The 19,813-nt window shown below is 33.8% G+C and overlaps 2 protein-coding genes across 2 annotated transcripts; both read right to left on the bottom strand.

Annotated features, from left to right (window-relative positions):
- Window positions 1-9,306: 9,306 nt before the first annotated feature.
- On the bottom strand, window positions 9,307-10,698 carry LOC132044893 (uncharacterized). The gene has a single exon (XM_059435431.1). It carries the CDS (start codon window positions 10,632-10,634, stop codon window positions 9,525-9,527), a length of 1,110 nt encoding a protein of 369 aa, XP_059291414.1. The 5' UTR covers window positions 10,635-10,698; the 3' UTR covers window positions 9,307-9,524.
- Window positions 10,699-18,769: 8,071 nt separating this feature from the next.
- LOC132044885 (uncharacterized) lies at window positions 18,770-19,580 on the bottom strand. The gene has a single exon (XM_059435422.1). It carries the CDS (start codon window positions 19,426-19,428, stop codon window positions 18,955-18,957), a length of 474 nt encoding a protein of 157 aa, XP_059291405.1. The 5' UTR covers window positions 19,429-19,580; the 3' UTR covers window positions 18,770-18,954.
- Window positions 19,581-19,813: the final 233 nt, after the last annotated feature.

Here is a 19,813-nt window from a genome sequence, read left to right as displayed (position 1 = left end):
AGTTTTTTGCAGGTCAAAGTAGATGGGAGTGATGATTATAGCGAAATTGATATTTTATGCATCAACCACACATCACATGCACTTTCCATATTTTCAGAATTTAATTTCCATACTCCTAAAACATAATGAGTACTGGCAATGAGTTCTGATGTTACCCAGTTTGGATCAAAGCCTACTTTTGTAAGGAAATTTATTTTTTCTTATCACTCAGTAGCTACTAGCAAAAATTTAACTGCACCGAGTGTTTTTAACCAAACCTAATAGATGTATGACACGTGTTTGAGCATATATAACTATCACTCACCTACGATTATTAATGTATATTTTAGATATTTATTAAATCCGTTAATTATTATCAGTTAAATTAATTTGATGTAACATTTGATGCGGCTACGTATTTAACTTTATAAGTAGCCCATATACCTTAGCTTTCTCTTCACAACTAACCCCATGCACCTATATCCCATAGGCTTACCTAATACTCAAGTTACATTAAATTTGTTCCAATCGTCAATAAATGTGGTAGTTATTTATTTTCTCTTCAATTGTTTCTCTTGCAGGAGAATCACATGTTCTCGAGTCTGATGTTGCGCTCATTCCATGCAAAAAGAACTAGAACAACTTCTTCTTCCTGATGACCTTTGAGGACAGACAGTATTTTTCGGTTTATCCCCTCAAAGTCTTCAATTGTGGCATTGTTAGAAAATCTTATTCTTGGCATGATGAGGTCACATAATTTTATTTGAATGATTAGGAACTCCTAATGTCAAAGCTAGCTGCTTCATCCCATACGAGCAAGGTACAAACGTTGAAGAACATAGTACAGCACTTGCTATGCACATTGGTTAGTAAGGATGACATTGTTCTAGCAATACCATCACTACACATGACAGACGGTGTGATAAATAATATTGCACATTATCTTCTTAATTAACTATGTAGAGCTTCTTAATTACTCCCTTCTCCCAAATTAACCGTCACTCTAGCTCAAAAGAATTATCCCAAAATAATTATTATTTCGAACTATATCCTTAATTGCAAAATATTTAAGATGAGTTCAATTTAATTTTATCAATTAGGAGTAATTTAGTAATTTCTAGTAACCTGTATTTTATTGTCTTTTAATGAACATGAAAAGAGCTAAAGCGATTGTTAAAATGGAACAAGGGAATATATTAGTTATTTTAAAACAATTTCGCTCTACTAGTACTACGTTTCTTCACTAGACATATTCACAACTTTTAAATTATGGAAAACCGAATATTATTTCCTTAATATTTCTCTTCTTCGAATGCAGACTCATAGAGATATGCCCACAAGAATTTATGATACCAAAGTTGGGAAGTTCCAAATTCATGTTGGGGTTTGTTTTCAAACACATGACTACAAGGGATTCGAGATAATTCTTCACAAAATTTCATAATTAATTTGACCAAGAAGAGCTCACTTTAGACCGTTCTGTTTTATATCTCCCAATGGTTTGCTTGACAAATCATCAAGATCAAATTATGTGGTTTATCATAATTTCTTTTGAATTTTACTTGTATACTCCGACCCTATAAATAATCTTTATTCTATTAGATCAATTTAATCTATCATAGAGCCCGTTTGGATTGGCTTGTAAGTTGCTTATAAGCTGTTTTTAGCTTTTCATTTTTTTGCGCGGAGTGCCCTTCTTTTGGGGTGGTCTTTAAATTTTGCCCCTCATATTTGTTGTCTTTAAATTATGCCCTCATATTGCCGGCCTTTAATTTTTGCCCTTCGCATTGCAACTTTGAGCTTTCGCAAATAATGAGGTTCGAGTTCGAACCCCCGCTCAAGCATAAATTAAAAAAAAAAATCGCAAGACAAGGTTTGGGTCGCGTGTGTGCCGGACCCGGATACTTTTTGTTAAGGAATTACACATTTTACGGACCGGCATACTCATGCCTTATGGGCAGACTTGGCATAAGTATGCCGAGTCCGGCATAACTTTGATAATTCCTTCACAAAGTTATGCCGGTGGGGGTATACTTTTAATGGGCAAACTTTTATGCTCGGGACCGGCATAACTTTGTGAAGGAATTATCAAAGTTATGCCTGGACTGCGATACTTTATCCAAGTCCGCCATAAGGCATAAGTATCACGGTCCAAGATAACTTTGGTAATTCCTTCACAAAGTTATGCCTAAAGTGGGGGCATACTTTTAATGGGCAAACTTAACTTTTGAATGAATTATCAAAGTTATACGACCAAGATACTTATGCCAAGTCTCCGCCCATAAGGCATAAGTATGCCGGGTCCGGCATAACTTTGGTAATTCCTTCACAAGTGTATGCCGTTGGGGGCATAGCGAAATTTAAACTTGCCTTGCGAATTTTTTTTTAAAATTTTGACTGCGCGTGGGTTCGAACCTGGAACCTATGGGTTTTAGCCGAAGGGCAAAATTTAAAGATTTCAAATATGAGGGGCAAAATTTAAAGACCACCCCAAACGAAGGGCAATTCGAGGCTTTTTTGAGTGTTTGGTGGCGACTTAAAGTCATTTTGTCTTAAAATAAGCCCAAAAAATTAATTGGCCGATTAACTTAGCTTATCCAAAGCGACTTATAGTTTTTCCACTTATAAGTTCTTTTTTAAGCCCATCCAAACAGGCTCATAATTTGCTTTATTTCTTAGGCAACTAATTGTTACACCTCGCATTTTGTGCGTATTCGGAAAAATTGAAAATACTTCGGAACGTTAAGAAATAAGGCTTTGCTTGGGTTTTTCTTAATGTGCATGTGATGTCTAAGAAAATATGGACGTGGACATATTAAGGAAGGTTAAGGACAATATAATGAATTGATCTTGCTTGGGATATAAGTTGGTTGTGAAACTTTGGATGTGGAAATATTGGAAAAGTCTAAGGGCAAAATTGGAATGTCGGAAAATGGTTTCATGAATTACCAAAATGTGGAGCAAACAAAATTGGGCTTGGAAATTTGCAAGACAAATTAAAAAAAATTTGGCCCAACCCAAGGAGGGTGGCCGGCCATGGCATGGAAATTTAATTTAATTCCATGCCATGTGACATGGTCATGTGCCTACTAATATATATAAAGGGGCAAGGCTAGTGGATTTTCTAGAAATTTCAAGACAAAGTGAAGAAAGGAGAAAACAAGAAAAAATTGGAAGAATATCACCAAGGCCATTCGGCCAAGGTGAAGAAAATCCAACCCTTCAAATTTTGATGCCTAAAATTATTTTCTTGTTGAATTCCTACTAATTCAAGGCCCCTTAACAACTTGGTGCAATTGGTTTGGAAGATTGAGTCTTGGTTTCTTCAATTCAACTCTTGAGGAAGTGAAGAAGTTTGAAGAACAAGGTAAGAATTTATCTCCTCTAATTGTGTTTTGAAGGTTAGTTTGTATTGTGGTGTATGTAAATGAGAAGAAAAGATAGAAATATGGAAGCTTGTTAAGTGAATATGAAAAATGGTTTATAGCCGTGCATGTATATATGTTGTACGTCCATAGTGATGTTGAATCCTATGTTGTTTCTTAGTTGTGGTCGTTGAGGAATTCATATTGGAATGAAAGTTGAATGAAAATTAGATAAAGTTGGAAATATGGCATGTTGGCCGTGTGGTGTAAGGCAATGGAATAGTAATGAATCTATTTTGTTTAACATGCAAATGGTGTTGTTGAGATCCTTACAACGTAAATGAAGCATATATGGTGTAAGTTTGCATTGAAACGGAATGTAGGAACTTATGTCGTATTTTCATGATTTTATGACATTATGGGAATTAAGGTGTTAAGGTGTGAATTATGATGATTGTTGATGAATCTGGAAGATGGAAATATGTTATGAATATGTATGTTAAAGATTAGACGATTTGGATAAATTATGGTTTTGGTGGAAATTGTATATTTGTATAGTTTGCGTATATATTGTAGAAATGATATGAAATGCTTCCGAATGGCATTGTAACGATTTTGATTAGTAATGAATGTGAGTATGATGGTGTGGTTTGAAAATGTGAAGTCGGAATGGGAGTTATTACATTATGTTGGAAAGTTGATTAGTTGCACCATATTGTGTTTTGTTGTGGTTGTTGATGTTGTTGTTGACCGTTGTTGATTATTTTGAGCCGAGTTGGATCTCGGGGGTGTCACGTTTATAGGGGAAGTCTTTGCCAAATTTCGGTAGCCAAATAGAAACCAAAGATTGAAATGTTAGTTTGCATGAATAGTAACTCGGTAAAGGTGACCATTTGCGCTTTGGACGAAACGAGGATTGAGATTTGACGAGCGTAAGGCGCAGTTCAGGTATGTAAAGCTCTCCCATCTCTTCTATTGGCACGTCTTAGATGTATTAGGCTCGACTTTGGTCCTCGGGGATATTCCTACTTCATGGAATCTGCGTTCGAATTTTCCCCTTTTTCCTTCAGTAAGATTGAACCTAGTTAGATCATGAATGACTAGAATGGTCTTAGACGAGTAAAACTTGTCCAAATTCAATCCGACTACTCTAAAACATTTATTAATGATATTATGAGGTTCGATATGCATGTTTTATGTTCGCCACCTCATTTGACTGAGGTGGGCCCACTATTCCTGATTTTACCCTTTTGCGTCTATGACTTGTCTTCGAGCGGTTTTAAAAAGAAAACGTTTTAACTACCTCTCTATTTATTACTTAAAAACTATGTTGGATATTCCGTTAAGTCCTGAGATGTGTTCTGATCTGTATCATGAATCCGAACGTTCTGTTCCGACATAACCCTCCGTGATGTCCGAAAGGTACGTACTATGACTCCGTCCGATTTCATTGATTTGATTTGTCATTTGATCTGCCTCATCGAGTCTTTGGATATACATATTGTTTTTATTGCATTAGTTTCTCACTACTCCACTCGTGGATGCCTCAATGTTTCCACCGAGCCCGGCCAGGATATGTTCTCAAGCGTATATCTCTACTGCATTGTTCGCCGCGCCCCCGTGTGAGGTGTGTATATACGTACATGGGTTGTGGTGTATGATGTGCCATGTACGCTTATTCGATATCCGATTATGTGATACGATGTGGCCACTTGGTATGTTATGATTTGTTTCGGAGATATTCCCTATAAAGTGCCTTTTGTGTTTTGGCGCGGACGGAAGGGAGCGCCTGCGTTCGTTCACCGAGTCCCATAGCGGGCGGCTTTGCATATGTTTTTCTGCGTACGCATTACTTATGATTTTCTGGTATGCACTTTTGATTCTATGTATCTTATGTTTCCTCATTGCATTCTGATTCGATTTTGATTTTATTTATTACGTTCTCTGCTTTACATATTCGGTACATTTTTTCGTACCGACCCCCTTTCTTCGGGGCTTTCGTCTGCCGCGTGTACGAACGGCCGATTTGTGGATCCGTTGCTTAGGTTATCTGTTTCGTTGAGTGCTCCTTTGTCCGAGTCTGTATTTTGGTATAATATTTTTGCTCGCGCATATGTACGTATTTGTTCCGGGTACGGCGGGGGGCCCCGTCCCGTCATATGATTATGTTTTTGTTCGCAGAAACCGTAGACATGGGTGTGGGTTGTTTATGTTCGTGAGTTTGCGTACGATTAGGGCTTATCTATGTTTTGTGACGGCCTTATCGGCCTTCGTGCGTCATGCCCACTCGACTTTGTATTATTATTATTTCTGCTAATTTTGCTAATTTAAGGTAAGGTACGTATGAGTGCCCAACTAGGGCACGTGTCGCGGCCTACGGAGTTGGGTCGTGACACTAATTTGATTTAATATACACATTATTATAATTATTTTTTAAATGACCTAATCCGATCAAAGTTTATTTACAAGCTCCCGTTTGGCTATAGATTTTGAGAGCATATTTTGAAGATTTATTTTCAAATCTTTGTTTCGCCATAGAATTTTGACAGATCTTGAAGACAAATCTTCAAATTCCAAATTCTGGCTCAAACTTGTTTTTGGGCCAAGAAAGATGTTTTGACCTTTTCAAAACTTTTACAAATTATCCCAAACTATTACTTATATTTTATAAAAAAAAAAAAAAAAAAACCATCTATATATGACCCAATAATTCTATCTAACATGTTCATCCATTAAAGACGTCTCTACCATATTTCCACAATTAAAGCAGTCTTTTCTATAAAGTGAACGAGTTAATAAGCTAGTTACTACCGTTGTTTTTTTGGTTCTTGAACGGGTGGATTTTTGTATTGTAATTTGAATTGTAGTAGCTAATAAGTGTGTTATTAGCAATTGTAAAATATCACGTTTTGCATAATTTAGGATTAGCAAGTATGTATGTTTTGTATGGTTCAGTAGTCTTGATAGTTTTTAGAACTTATGGATATATGTAATGTTTCATGTTTTCCAAAACAAAAAGTAAAATATATTTTGAAAAACTATGACCAAACACATTTTCAAAACTTGAAAAACTTCACCCAAATCAAGTTTTTCAAAATTTATTTGGGAATCTTTGGCCAAACGCTAGCTTAGTGTGTGTGTGTGTGTATATATATATATAAGTAAAAAAAGGGAAAAGGGTCAAAAATACCCCTCTACTTTGGAAAAAGGGCTAAAATATCTCATAAACTTATTTTGGGTCAAGATGCTCCCATTCTTAAAGTTTTCAAATATCCCTTATGTGACAAATTATCCCCCAAAATAATCAATCATTTTGAAACCCATTTCAATCATTTCGCTTGGACCCAACTAAATAATAACGCATAAGATCCCTATTCCCCCACCTCAAACTTCAAACCTACGTATTGGGGGAATAAGGGGATTTTATGGGTTATTATTTAGTTGGGTCGGGTTTAAATGATGGAGCGGGTTTCAAAATGATTTCGGGAGATAATTTCCGTCAAGACAGGAGTATATTTGAAAACTTTAAGGATGGGAGGGGTATTTTTGACCCAAAATAAATTTGGAGATATTTTTAGCCCTTTTTCCAAAGTAGAGGGGTATTTTTGACCCTTTTCCCATAAAAATACTAAACTTCATTCTTTTCCCATTTGAGTAAAGAAGAATAAGAAGTTTCACAAGTATGTGTCCTTTCTTAAAGCAAACGGAGTACCAATACTCAATATCTAATTATGACGCATGACTTTAATTGTCACTAAGAATTGTGTCTAGAAGCAACCTCATAATGAAATTCCATCCAATTTTCCAAAACTTAAACTTTGCTTGCTGCAATCATAGTGAGAAATGATAAAATTAAAGCAAAAGAAAAAGAAGTAAAAAAAGAGAGTTGAAAAGAACTCTAAAGGAATATGACAAGTACTATAGTTTCCATTCAAAGAGATAAAAGAAAGTCAAAAAGTTCTTTAAGAAGCTTGAAGCATACATTGAAAGACCAACACCAAAGATTTATTCTTTCTAATTTATTTTTAGAAAAAGGAAAATCAAAGGAAGATTTCTAAGACAACCCGCCATTCACGGCAGGCAGACAAAAGTCCAATGAAATAGGTATTGGTCTGTGACTTTTATTTATCTATTTTATTTTGAGCTTTTATATCGACAAATACAAAATAATTTTATAATATCAAGTGACCTCAAAAAAAACTATTGATAATCGTTCATAGCAAGTGAAATTAGTAAACTGCAAAAGTAGGTAGATAACTGACTATAACATGTTAAAATACACCCGATAACATAAAAATTATTTACACGGACAATGTATATAATATTTTTTTTTTATCTTTTTGTTTTTATATCATTTAATTGTAGCATATGACTCTCGCCATCAGCTCCAAATGGTGCCATGCCCCTATGCAACTTTCACTTACATACATATTTGATATGTGGACAAATCAACGCATTGTGGAGAAGGTTGTCTGTGGATGAGGGGTCCCTCCAATATTTATTAGTGCCCATCCACCGAACTATGCTACATCGGCACTGATGAATTTAATTTGCCTTCTCCATATCTATGCCTTATCCAAAAAGAAGCTCGAAGAATCACACTTCATGAAATTAGAAAAATAATAATTTTATTAATGAGTTTTGTCTCATGTTGTACATTACTTAGAATTACTTTTTGGTTGCAATGAAGATGAAATGTAGGTACCTGTTGTATAAGGTCATTTGGTACTTGGTAGGCAAGGTTTAGGGCCAGAACTAGAGGGCGGGAGGAGTTCATCGTTAAAAAATTATAGTATTATATATTAATGTCATAACGCCATAACTAGAATTAACAAGGTAAAATAAATATATGTAAAGCACGAATACATAATTTATAGATAAAAAAGTTGGGGCTTTTATGCAGAATTTTCAAGCATTAAATGCTTGAGAACGAAATGGTCATGGAACTGGTGGAGGAAACAATGGTTGTTAATAAATGTTGGTGGAAGAAATGGCAACTATGTTGATACAAGTCTCTGTCTTTAAAACAAATAGAGAAAGAAAGGAAGAAAATAAATGAATTGTGGACAATACTACGATAAAGGAAAATAAATCTATGGTTCTAAAAAGTAAAAACTGATGACCGTCTTTATTTGAGTGAAAGAGGAAATATTTTGAAAGAAAATAAAAATAAAATAAAAGCAAACCAAAAATTGACACCACAAAAGTATTTACTACTGGTGTCTGTTCTCTCTTCTTTCTGTCTGCCTTTCTTTCTCTGTGTTTGTTATTTTTCTATTTTGATGGTGATCGGATCAATTTGTACGCACCTTTCATTAATTCATCATATAACCTGTTCAACTTACAAGTACAGTTGCCAAGATAATCTTGCCCGCTAAGAGTACATCACAGGGACTCACACAAAATATTGTAACTAAAATCGAGCCTGAGATTTTCGAATTGTTACTCTCATACTTCAATATCATAAACGTGAGAGACCACAATTTAAATTTCAATTGGCGCAAAAATATTATGTAGCTAATTTTTTTTTCCACATACAGTTTCTAAGTTTTGATGGATAAAGTGACTTTATATCTGTATTATTACAAAGTACTGTGTCAGATACTCATAGAATAGTCAAAGATGAGCACAAACTAATTTCGTTAGGTACCCATACCTCTGATGAAGTGGTAATATCAATCATAATTAAGCATGCTACACACTACTTGGCATGATAATTATCTATTTGTCAGAAATGAAATTCAGAATAAGCTTCATCTCTCACTAATAGACTAACAGAATCACACTAAGCGACATAATAATAGGTACAGCATTTACTGGAGATTAGTAAAATACGCATTAGCTAACTACTAGCGTAGATACAGCATTTACTGCAGATGAATATATGTATCTTACCCTTAGTTGAGGTTAAGCGATCCCTACAATGTTTTAATTATTGATTTTATTTTTTAGCAAATATACGTACAAAAACCTATATTCATAGCCATATATCATTAGAATTCCATCATAATTATACATAAAACACCCAAAAATAATCTGTTGTTTAATTAACACTTTATCTAATAACTTAGAACCAAAAAAAAAAAAAGGACAACAACATCAATCATAACTGGGACACATAACATATATTTTGGCTCACTGTGGTTATAACAATTTTGTTTTCAATTGTTGAACAATTGTTCAAGGCATGTTCTCGAACTCCGCTTCATTCTCAAAGTTGTTGTTGTTGTACTCATTGGTGCCATAAGAGTTCCTGTTGTTGTACTGTTGGTTCATTGCAGCAAATTCCCTTGCATTTTCATATGGATTCCTTGCATGTGTCCCAGCATTTATATCATAGTAGAATTTCCCATTTCCCAAGAACCTTGTGTCACTCATCCCTTGCTGCTGGTGCACCCTGTAATTAGCCTTGCCAGAGTTGTAGTTATTGTAGTTGGTGGAGTAGCTCTGTTCTTGATTGTTGTTGTTGTTGTAATTAGCAGAGTAGCTCTGTTCTTGATTGTTGTTGTTGTTGTTGTTGTAATTGTTTCCGTAATTTGTTGGGTTGGTGCTGTAACTCCTAGCACTCAATCTTGTTTCAGTCAACCCTTGTTGCTGGTAGTTATTGTTGTTGTTGTTGTTGTAGTAAGTGTTAGCAGCGTTATAGTACTGCTCCTCATCGTCGTCGTCGTTGTTGTTATTAATGTTGTTGGTGTTGTCGTTGTTGTAGTACTGTTGGTTGTTGCTGTAAAGGCTGTCGCCGCTGTAGAATTGTTGCTGCTGGTTGTTGTGGTGGTTCTTAGTACTAAAATCACTGACGCCATTATAGTACTGTTCTTGGTTGTTGTTGTTGTTGTTGCTGCTGCGGTAATTGGTGGGACCACTGTAGAATTGGTTGTTATTTGTGTTGGTGGTAGTGGCAGTAGTGTGCTTGGTCGCAAACTCGTTGTTGTTGTTGTTGTTGAAATTGTTTTTGTTTGTGTCGTCTTCAGCGACAGTCACGTAAGAAACAGGGTTGTAATTTTTGGGAAGGTATTTGCTGTTGGGAAGATTGTTGACATTGGGGTTGTTGGTGTTAGTGGTTGTGGGGGTGGAAACAGAGTCATGACCATAAAGACCATAGGCACCATTTTCATTTTCAGGCATGAAAGTTGGCTCTTGCTCTTTGTTGGGAACAACTGTTTGTGTCTCTTTTTCACCATTGTTGCTAGGGACTTTGTTGAAAAATTGGCCATCCCTTGCATGAATTTGGAGTGAGGACAAGAGAGTAAGGAGGAAAATGAGGGAGAAATTTTTGGCAATGGAAGCCATTTTGGATAGATAAAAAAGAGAGATGAGAATTTGTGTTATGTTAGTTCTTCTATGCCTGTGAACTTGCAGTGGACTGTCTTTATATAGAGACTCTTTATCCCTCATTTTTGTGTGTATAATTTTTTTCTTTTGAATTTCTTATTAGTTCCAATTTCTTTATTTTTTTCCCATTCTCTTTATTTTTGAGTGAAGAGTGATTATATCTCCCTCCAATTTTCATGCTTATTAGGTGCAAATGGGGACAGGAAAAATGGAAGGAAGAAACTGGTCCCCATGCGTAATTATAGCACTTTAACAAAAGGGTTCTTCATTAGATGGATGTTTCTAATTCGTATCAAGTTTAATTTTTATATGGTAACAAAATCGTTACGTATATTATTATGTCACTTGAAAAGTAATTAAGGATAACTATTTGTAGTAAATGAATCGATAATTCATAAGACAGATAACTTACATAATATGTTAAAATTTACTATTATTATAAAAGTTACTGTATTATATTTCTAACGTATGTATAAGTTAAATTCAATTTATCTGACTTGTTTTAGTTATTGTACTAATTTCCTCTAGAACCGTACGTTTATTATATATGGCACTTGCAGAAAACAACAATTATATGGATTTTAACTTTGTCCTTAAGATTCAGTCATGCGGCTCAAAAGCGTAATCCTGATGCTTTAGCTGAATAATCGCAGTATTTTTTTTTTCTTTCCATATATTTAACTCAATTAACTTTTCAAGAACACAACAAAATCAGTAATGATTCTAAAGAAAATAACTTTAAGCTTTTAGGGTTTACGCAACTTTTGATGCATCTGGCAAAGGATCCCGAGGTGGTAGTGGTAGGTTGTAAGTAAGTAAAATCCTGGCCAAAATTTCCCACTACATTAACTCAATTGGCAATCAAAATAAATGTGAAACCTAAATTGGTAACTAATTTCATTTTGTTAGGTACAGTTGTTAAATTTCCTTTATTCAACTGTTAAGACATAAGAATCGGGCTTTTCTTTACGATTAAGCTGTGGTATGACCGTAAATTAGGAATGTATGATCTTCAAATGAAGGTTAACATAACTAACAACGTTTTCAAAATTCTTCTGAGCCACTTTAAAAATCTAATGACCCGACTAAAAATTTCTAATGGATGCTATTGGATTTCATGTTAAAGACAAAAATAACAGATGAATGACAGGTGATGGAGTTCCTCTCTCTCTAACTGTTAAATCAAAAGTTCGAGTTATATTTGAATATAAACAAAAATCATTCATTATCATATGAGTTTATGGAATAACAGCTCCCCCTCCTCTGCCACTCCCTCTTACTTCCTTCGTTTCAATTTATGTGGCATATTTCGCTTCGCGAGAGTCAATTTAACTAATCTTTGAAGCTAAACTGGATTCAATCAACTCAATAAGTTGTAATTCTATACGAAAAGTACTACTCTATAAGTTGTAATTCTTCTCATCTTCATATGGTGAAAAAATACATTTAATAATGTTGGTCAAAGTTTACGAATCTCAAAAGACGAAAAATGCAAAAAAAAAGTATTTACTGGGAGGTAGAACCAAAAAAGAGGTAATTGATTTGAAACTACAAAAAATAAAGACAAAAAGAGAAATTAAAGACTAATATAAAGGAGAGAAAAAGAGAAGGCAAGTAGAAATGAAGGAAAACGAGTGAGGAGATTGAAGGGAAAATAGGAAGGTGAAGAGGCGGGGATTGAGGAGTGGCTGTGAAAGCAAAATGTGAGTGTGGGGAACATTGAAAGTTATGGGATTCGAATGTCACACACACACCATGTGCCTTACTCTTCAATAGATTAATTATGTCAAATAGGGGTACCCTTTTTTACTTATATGCTCAAATTTTCCTACTACTCTATCTCAATTGTGCATGCTTAGGCATAGAAAATACTATGCATGGACAAAGGTTGTGATGAAGTGGTAAGTATTCCTTCTTCTTTAATCACAAATTTCATGTTCGTGACCTGGATATGAAATTAACCTAATATGTGACTTTTCGCATCTGATATATTTAGTAGTCGGTAATACGATTGATTACCAAGTGAAAAATAATAGTAGAAAATATATGAAAATTACTTATCTACCCTCGCATTTAAAGTAACAACGATTTAAGTGTTACAAACTAAACCGAAAATAGTTAACATTTATACACTGGAGTTCTTCTTACAATACATAAAAGAAAATTATAGGTGACTGTCTATAATAAATTAAACTAGTTAATTGAAAAATAAAATAGACAACCTATTACAACATGTTAAATTACACTAATAATGTGAAGAATAATTTATGATGTCGATATATAATAAGTTAGATATAAGTGAAACACATATCAGTCAGTCATGCTTATGTGACAGAATTATATTTACAACTATACAAGATACATATTTTGCGCATCCTTTTGCTTCTTGGTGACCGGAAACCATGACTTTCGGTTAGAGGTGCAAACACCAAATAACTCATCATATTACCGACAAATATTCAGTGTGGCATCCACTTTTTGATTAATATTTTGTCACTTCATTATAATAATTGTTTAGCACGTGTATTTAACACTTGACGTTATATAAAAACCTTGAAATAAATTTCTCCAATAATTCGCGATGCATGTGTCGAGTACACATAAATGCTTTCAGCTCTATCAATTGGTAGCTCAATGTGCAAGTTTAAACTCCCAAAGGCCCCTACATAAAACAAAAACGTTAGTACTTGAAACACCCCAAACCAATAAAGAAAGAAACACATGGAGTTAAAGATCAATAAATTGAAGAAGACGGGATACTTAATTGCACTAAGTGCAATCCCAAATTTAGGAGGAGAGATTAAATAATAAAATATTGTTCATCTTTTAATTAGCAATTACAAAATTCCTTCTTTTTTTTTTTGGCCGTTTGATCAGAAAAAAAGTGTATGCAAATCAAAAGTAATTGACAGTTGAGTTGGTTGAAAATTAATGGCACATTGATCCTAGTCCCTATATTTCCCTCTTTTGTCTTATTTTCTGTTTTTTACTACTTTGTATTTATTGATATTTATTTCAAAATGTATTGATAGGTGCCTCCATTCTTTTTTTGGATTTATGATCAAGGCGACTACTCTTACAAACTGTTGGCTTGTACACTTATAGTTGTATTAGAAATAAATATTTCTAACAATTTATGAACCTCGTCTTAAAAGTTTGATGAAATATTGAAAGAATCATATTCAATGCCGCAAAATAATATCGACCTAAAAATTAAAATAAATTTAATTTTGATCCAATTTTTCAAAGGGAGGACTATTAGAAAGTGTGCAGTTCAACCACCCAAATTAAGATAGATTTCTGAATTGGTGTAAGAAGTCCAACGGAGTTAGTTATATGTTCTTAAAGTGATGCATGTGGATACTGTATGAGAAATTAAGAATCTAAAAGTCTAGCATGTTGTTATTGAGAGGGAATTATGTTCTAGGGGTTAGACTAATCACCAAAAGAATGAAATTAGTTTTATAGCAGTGGTGATCGCATTACCTTAGCTTCCGTGTACCTAAATAATTTTACGAGGTTTCTACTATCTCCAATCAACACATTGAGCTCTAACAATCACAATTTAGACATATAATAGAAACTACTTAATATTTCTTGTTCCTATTGAGATTTGTAGACATATAATAAAAACTACTTAATATTTCTTGCTCCTATTGAGATTTGAACTAATTATGATCTGGCATCATTTTCACTCACTTGATCGATTAATATATCTCGCCCGTGAGTGCAAACTACAATTTGAACCATATTATCACGAAGACAGTCGTAGGCCAATTTATATATTCCTACTCTCCTTTAATTATGTTAGACAGAGGCAGATTTAGGATTAAATTGTAGGGGTTCAACATCTTATATTTTTAGCACTAAACCATTATATTTCTAAAGTTATGAGTTCATATCTACTATTTATTGTAATTTTAGTAAATTTTTATACATAAATTTATCACCCAAGTGAAAGCTTGGGGTTCAATTGAACCCCAAATTATAGTGTTCCATCCGCCTCTGATGTTAGAGGTGATAAAATTTGGCAATGAAAAGAGCAGTCATCTAATCAGTTTAAGTTTGGGTGAGTTAATAACAAAGGCAGATGCACAACGTTGGTATCGGGTTCGTCTGAACCCAGTACATTTGATGTGAAATATAAATTTACATGCAAAAGCAAAATTCATAAATGCAACAAATAGTAGATATGAACATTTAACTTTAAAAGTATAATGAGTTCAATGCTAAGAACTTTAAAGGTTGAACCCATAAAACTTAAATTATAGATTCACTTGTAGTTAATACCCGCATATCTATTAACTCAGTTAATTTTTATCTGCCCAAATTCATTCCACCTAACTGATCTTAGCTAATATGTAAATGAAATTGACTCATGAGAGACCTTATTAATATATTTAAATAATTTTTAATTTGATATATGTTATATATATAACTATAATAATGAAGAAAAAAAATATTATTAATTTTGTTTGGTAATTAAAACAAATTATATAAAAAGAAATCGGTAAAAATTAGATGGATTGAGCTATGACCCGTTATTTAACAATCTTGACCCAATTCATTTCAGCACAACTAATGTTTGGGCAGCTAGGTTTATGCCAATCATTTATTTAGCTCACTTTGATATGACTAAATTCGCTCAAATAGTCCATTTGCCAACCTCTAATTACGTGGGGAGGGAGTTGTGTGGCGTGGGTTTGGGGGGGGGGGGGTGACAATCGGATTTAGGGTTTATCCTAGTCATGGTGTAAAGTGTATCATGGTAGGGTTGGACCTTGGTTGCAGGCCATGCCCTATAATGAAGTAGACCTGCCCATAAATTATGGCTTGATTGACTGTACAGTACTCCATGAACTGCACTAGAAATGTGGTGGTTGGGGGTAGCCCAAGATAAGACCTCGAGCTAGCCACAATGACACATGAGTGGTTAAACTATTTAACTACCCCTCTTACTTGATTTTATTGGAGTAAAATACACATTGTTACTATTTAGTACATGTTAATAGTACGTGAAAATTTGTATACGTTAGAAGTTTAATTTTCTTGCACGTTCTATAGAAATGCTTCATATAACATGTAGAAGTTTGTTCATTTCTATTTATATCTAGCGTGCTCTCAATTAAGAGTTTAATACAACTTTAAATTATTTGCGAAAGAGATGCTCATTTCTATTTGTTCTAATAACAATCTTTGATTGAGTGTATTAACCGTAGAGACACGGAGCGGGTGTAATTTTCGAACAAAATTATTCAAAGTCAATGAAATCTATATGAAGGCTCTTAGGAAAATTTTAATATGTCTAGGTTAAGTTTAAATTATGCAACTTTTTCTGATTTCAGATAAACAACTCTGAAGTGATTAATTTAAAAATTAAATGTACCTAATCTTTGCTTATTCGCTTTCATTTTTTTTTTTGTTTTCTTTTAAGAGATACATGACAAATTATTCAATTGTGATTTAGAAAATCATATAATTTAATAGGTAAAATAATATTCTCTCCCCCTCCCTTCCACCCCAACAAAAAAGAAAAGAAGAGAAAAGATCTTCTAAAGTCCCTCCGAAGTAAAATCATGAGATTTGAAGTTCTTCCATGGAAACCCCATAAAGTCCAAAAGCTTAAAAAAAAAAAAAATCCCATTTAAACATGATTAATTAAGAAGTCTGGATTTCAAAATCCATTAACTTTGACTGATGAAAAGGAGGAATAATTAAAATTTTGCCCTAATCAAGCTCCATTTTATTATTTCTATTAAATGGACTAATAAGAAGCACATTGATCTGATTTGATAGAAGTTAATTAAGGAGTGATTATGCCCCATCTCTTGGGATAGACAACAGAAAGGGGACAATTAGTTCAATTAAACTAACTTTATTGTCAACCTTTGTATTAGTTGAAACGAGCAATCCATCCACAATAAAGAAAAAACTAAAAAGAAAAAGCCAAACAAAAGTAAAGAGTTTGACCAATCAATTCTCTCTCTCTTTCTTTTTCACACTCTTTTTCTTGGGTTTAGTAATTTGGTGCGTGATTAGCGGCCATGGTAATTGGAAGTCCACTATTTATTTTAATTAATTATTTAAAAAGTTGAAATTATATCTCTACTAAAATTGGAAATGTTATTATTTGGACAAAAGATCCAATTAGTAATGTCTCAAAGTCTTGTGTTCTTTAGATAATTCTAAAAGAGGAGTCAATCCAGGAGATAATATCGGAGAAATTAGCGTAATTTCATTTTCATGTATTCATATATATAAGCTCCACCTTCATCTTTGATAATTCTTCTTAGCCCGCCCCAACCCTAAAGACATCAAAGAGGAAAATAAACAATCTTTTTTAAAAGTACTCTAGTAAAATAATTTTTCCATTTTCTGGTATTATGTGTTACCTTGAATATGAAGCATTAACATATATTAATTCGAATCAAGTGTCTAATTAGACATGCATTCATAGACAAATTAAAACTTTGGTTTATTTGTAATTATATCCTTTTGTAATAGTATATACTACATCACTGAGTTACCACTTACTCCTAATTGTTTTACTTACCATTAAGTTTTCCACTGAATATTTTATTTCATGTGGGATAACAAGTGTTTAAAAAGGCCTCTTGCTTTGTTTGTTCCATCGCTGTGAGGATGACTTGCTCTCATTAATTGGATATTTGAAATAGAACATTTGTTCTTGTTTTCGTTTATTGTTATTATAAAGAAGAGTTTTTCTTAACTCTTTTTTTTTTTTTTTTTAATTCTTTTCTCTTCTCAATCAATTACCACTAATAACGGAGTCAAATTGACATTTAGTTAATTTTGGAAGACGAATTCCTATTTCTTTTATATTTAGAGAAATAAGTGTTGGAGTAAACATATTTGGGCAAGATAGGAACGATAATGGAAAGAAACAGGATCATATGAACATCACATTCGACAAATGGAAATGGCCTCAAATTCAAAAAAAGTGCGCCACAATACGAAATGACATATTGACAATGAAAGCAAGTCTATTTCACTACCACCAATGGTTACGATGGGACGAAGAACATCCTTCCATTTTAATTAAAAATTTCGTGTTCGAGCTTGATGTATATGGGAAAAAAATTGGTAGGAAATGTGTCTATTCGACGTGAATCCGAATTAGTTGGAGTCCCAATACAGATAACCAACCCCGGTGAGAAACTATAAAAGAAACAAAGAAAGTCTATTTCACTATTTAAGAGCATGTGCATTTCGTCTTAATTCAACAGAAACTCACATGCAGGGTCACTATTGGAGGTTCACATTTCCTTCACTGGAATGGAAAGTATGGTATCCATACAAAATAAGTTGGAAGTTTGTTGAATTGTTGGTTCCCTTCAACTAATTAACGTTTACCTGTTGCACTTGTAGCTGTCTACTACAACATTTTCTATTACAAGGAAGAAAACCGTGTTACATTATCCTTGATTAATAGGATGCATACTTCTAATTATGGGTATAAGGGCATCCAAAGACATTTACAAAGGACTCGAACCAATTTACTATTGCTTCAAGGTTTTTGGGTTAGATGCTCAACTAAAGCAAATCTTTGATAAAACTGTTATGAAACATGTATGTTCATTAGGGCTCAGTTAAGTTACATAAGGTCCCACGCCAGATTACAAGGGCATCCAAAAGAATTTATAAAAGTCTTGGGGTTCTAAATTGAATGCTCAAACTTCTTGTACTTATCAATCATATCCTCTCAGTATGGCCTTAATAGAGACATGATGCTTCCTTGAGAAAATATAGTATAGTACTACCAAAATGCAACAATCTTCTTAAGCCACTTCAATCAAAATTGAGCTTAAGTGCTTTTTTTTTTTTTCCTCCACCAAAGCACCTATTTCAAACATGAAAGTTGAAATTGCTAGTTTAACCAATTCACCAGTCACTGAATTAGTTCCATCCATAACTTTTACTATTAACAGCACTAGAAATAAATCATTTCTCGCGGTTCGATTTATTTAGCAATTTGTTAAGATGATCATTGAGTTCAATCCCAAACTTCATTCTACCTAAAGCATACAACTGTTGCTTTGAACATTGTGTCTGAAGCAAGAAGAAAAAAAGAAAAAAAAGTAGCATTTATCCAATATATAAGCAGTTCTTTTTTGCAGATATATACTTCCTATTTACTAACTTGAGATAATTTCTTGACCAAATCTTTGTTAGAAAATATCAAGGGAAACATATATTCCCAATTTAGGATTGAAGAAAACAAAACTAGGAACAACCTTATCACAAACAAGCTCCAAATTCAAGAATCTGACCCATCAATTGGAAAAGGGTTCCATAACAGAAGAGAGAACAACAAGAGATTAGGCACAATAAATGGAATCAAAGGGTGAACATCACTCCCAAAGTGTCTCCTTTTGAACCTTTTCCTCACATATTGTCTCCTCTCTTCATCTCCCCACTGAGCTTCCTCTATCCCTTTGGCCAGTACCAGTGGTGGGGGTTGTTGATATGGGCATTTGGACCTCCATGAAGTTTCAGGTGCCCCAAGTCTTGAAACCCTTTTCAGGAAAACTGAGAAAGCCCATTTCAGATACACTGAAGGGAAAGTGTTGGTGGAAGATTTGGTGCATAGAATTGGTGGATAGTCCCAGTTGAGATAACATGGGACTTGGCTAGAAATGAAGATTTGGGAATCAAATGTTGGTTTAGTTGTGGGATTGGTTATGATGTGTGTTAATGCTTGGATTCTTTGATCCCATGTTGTGTCTTCCATTTTTTGGTTATCATTCTTTTTTCTTGTTGAGAAGTTATCCTTAGCTGGGTTATCTGGCTAACTAGGATGAGGATTTGGAATGTGGGGAGAAGCTGGTGTTGCTTTTGGCATAATTTCAGTTTGACCCCTACTGTTTTGAATATTGCAAATTGTCCCCCCTTCATTTTTTTGTGTGGAATGTTCTTCAAAGGCACTGGTCTTTAATTTTTGCGGAATGAAATCTTTAAATTGTTTTTCCCTGTTACAATGAGCAAACGCAAACTATTAACTTCATGGGTTTATTTTCAATTTTGATCATTAGTAAAAAACTTGTTTTAGCTCGAAACTCCCGATTTAAATATTAAAAAATAAAATCGCTTGAGCTAGAAGTTTGTAGCAAAATTAG

The sequence above is a fragment of the Lycium ferocissimum genome, chromosome 2, assembly GCF_029784015.1.
Source record: "Lycium ferocissimum isolate CSIRO_LF1 chromosome 2, AGI_CSIRO_Lferr_CH_V1, whole genome shotgun sequence".
NCBI classification, from domain to species: domain Eukaryota; kingdom Viridiplantae; phylum Streptophyta; class Magnoliopsida; order Solanales; family Solanaceae; genus Lycium; species Lycium ferocissimum.
Note: the sequence above shows the minus strand (reverse complement) of the source record. Positions and strands in the feature narration are given on the sequence as shown.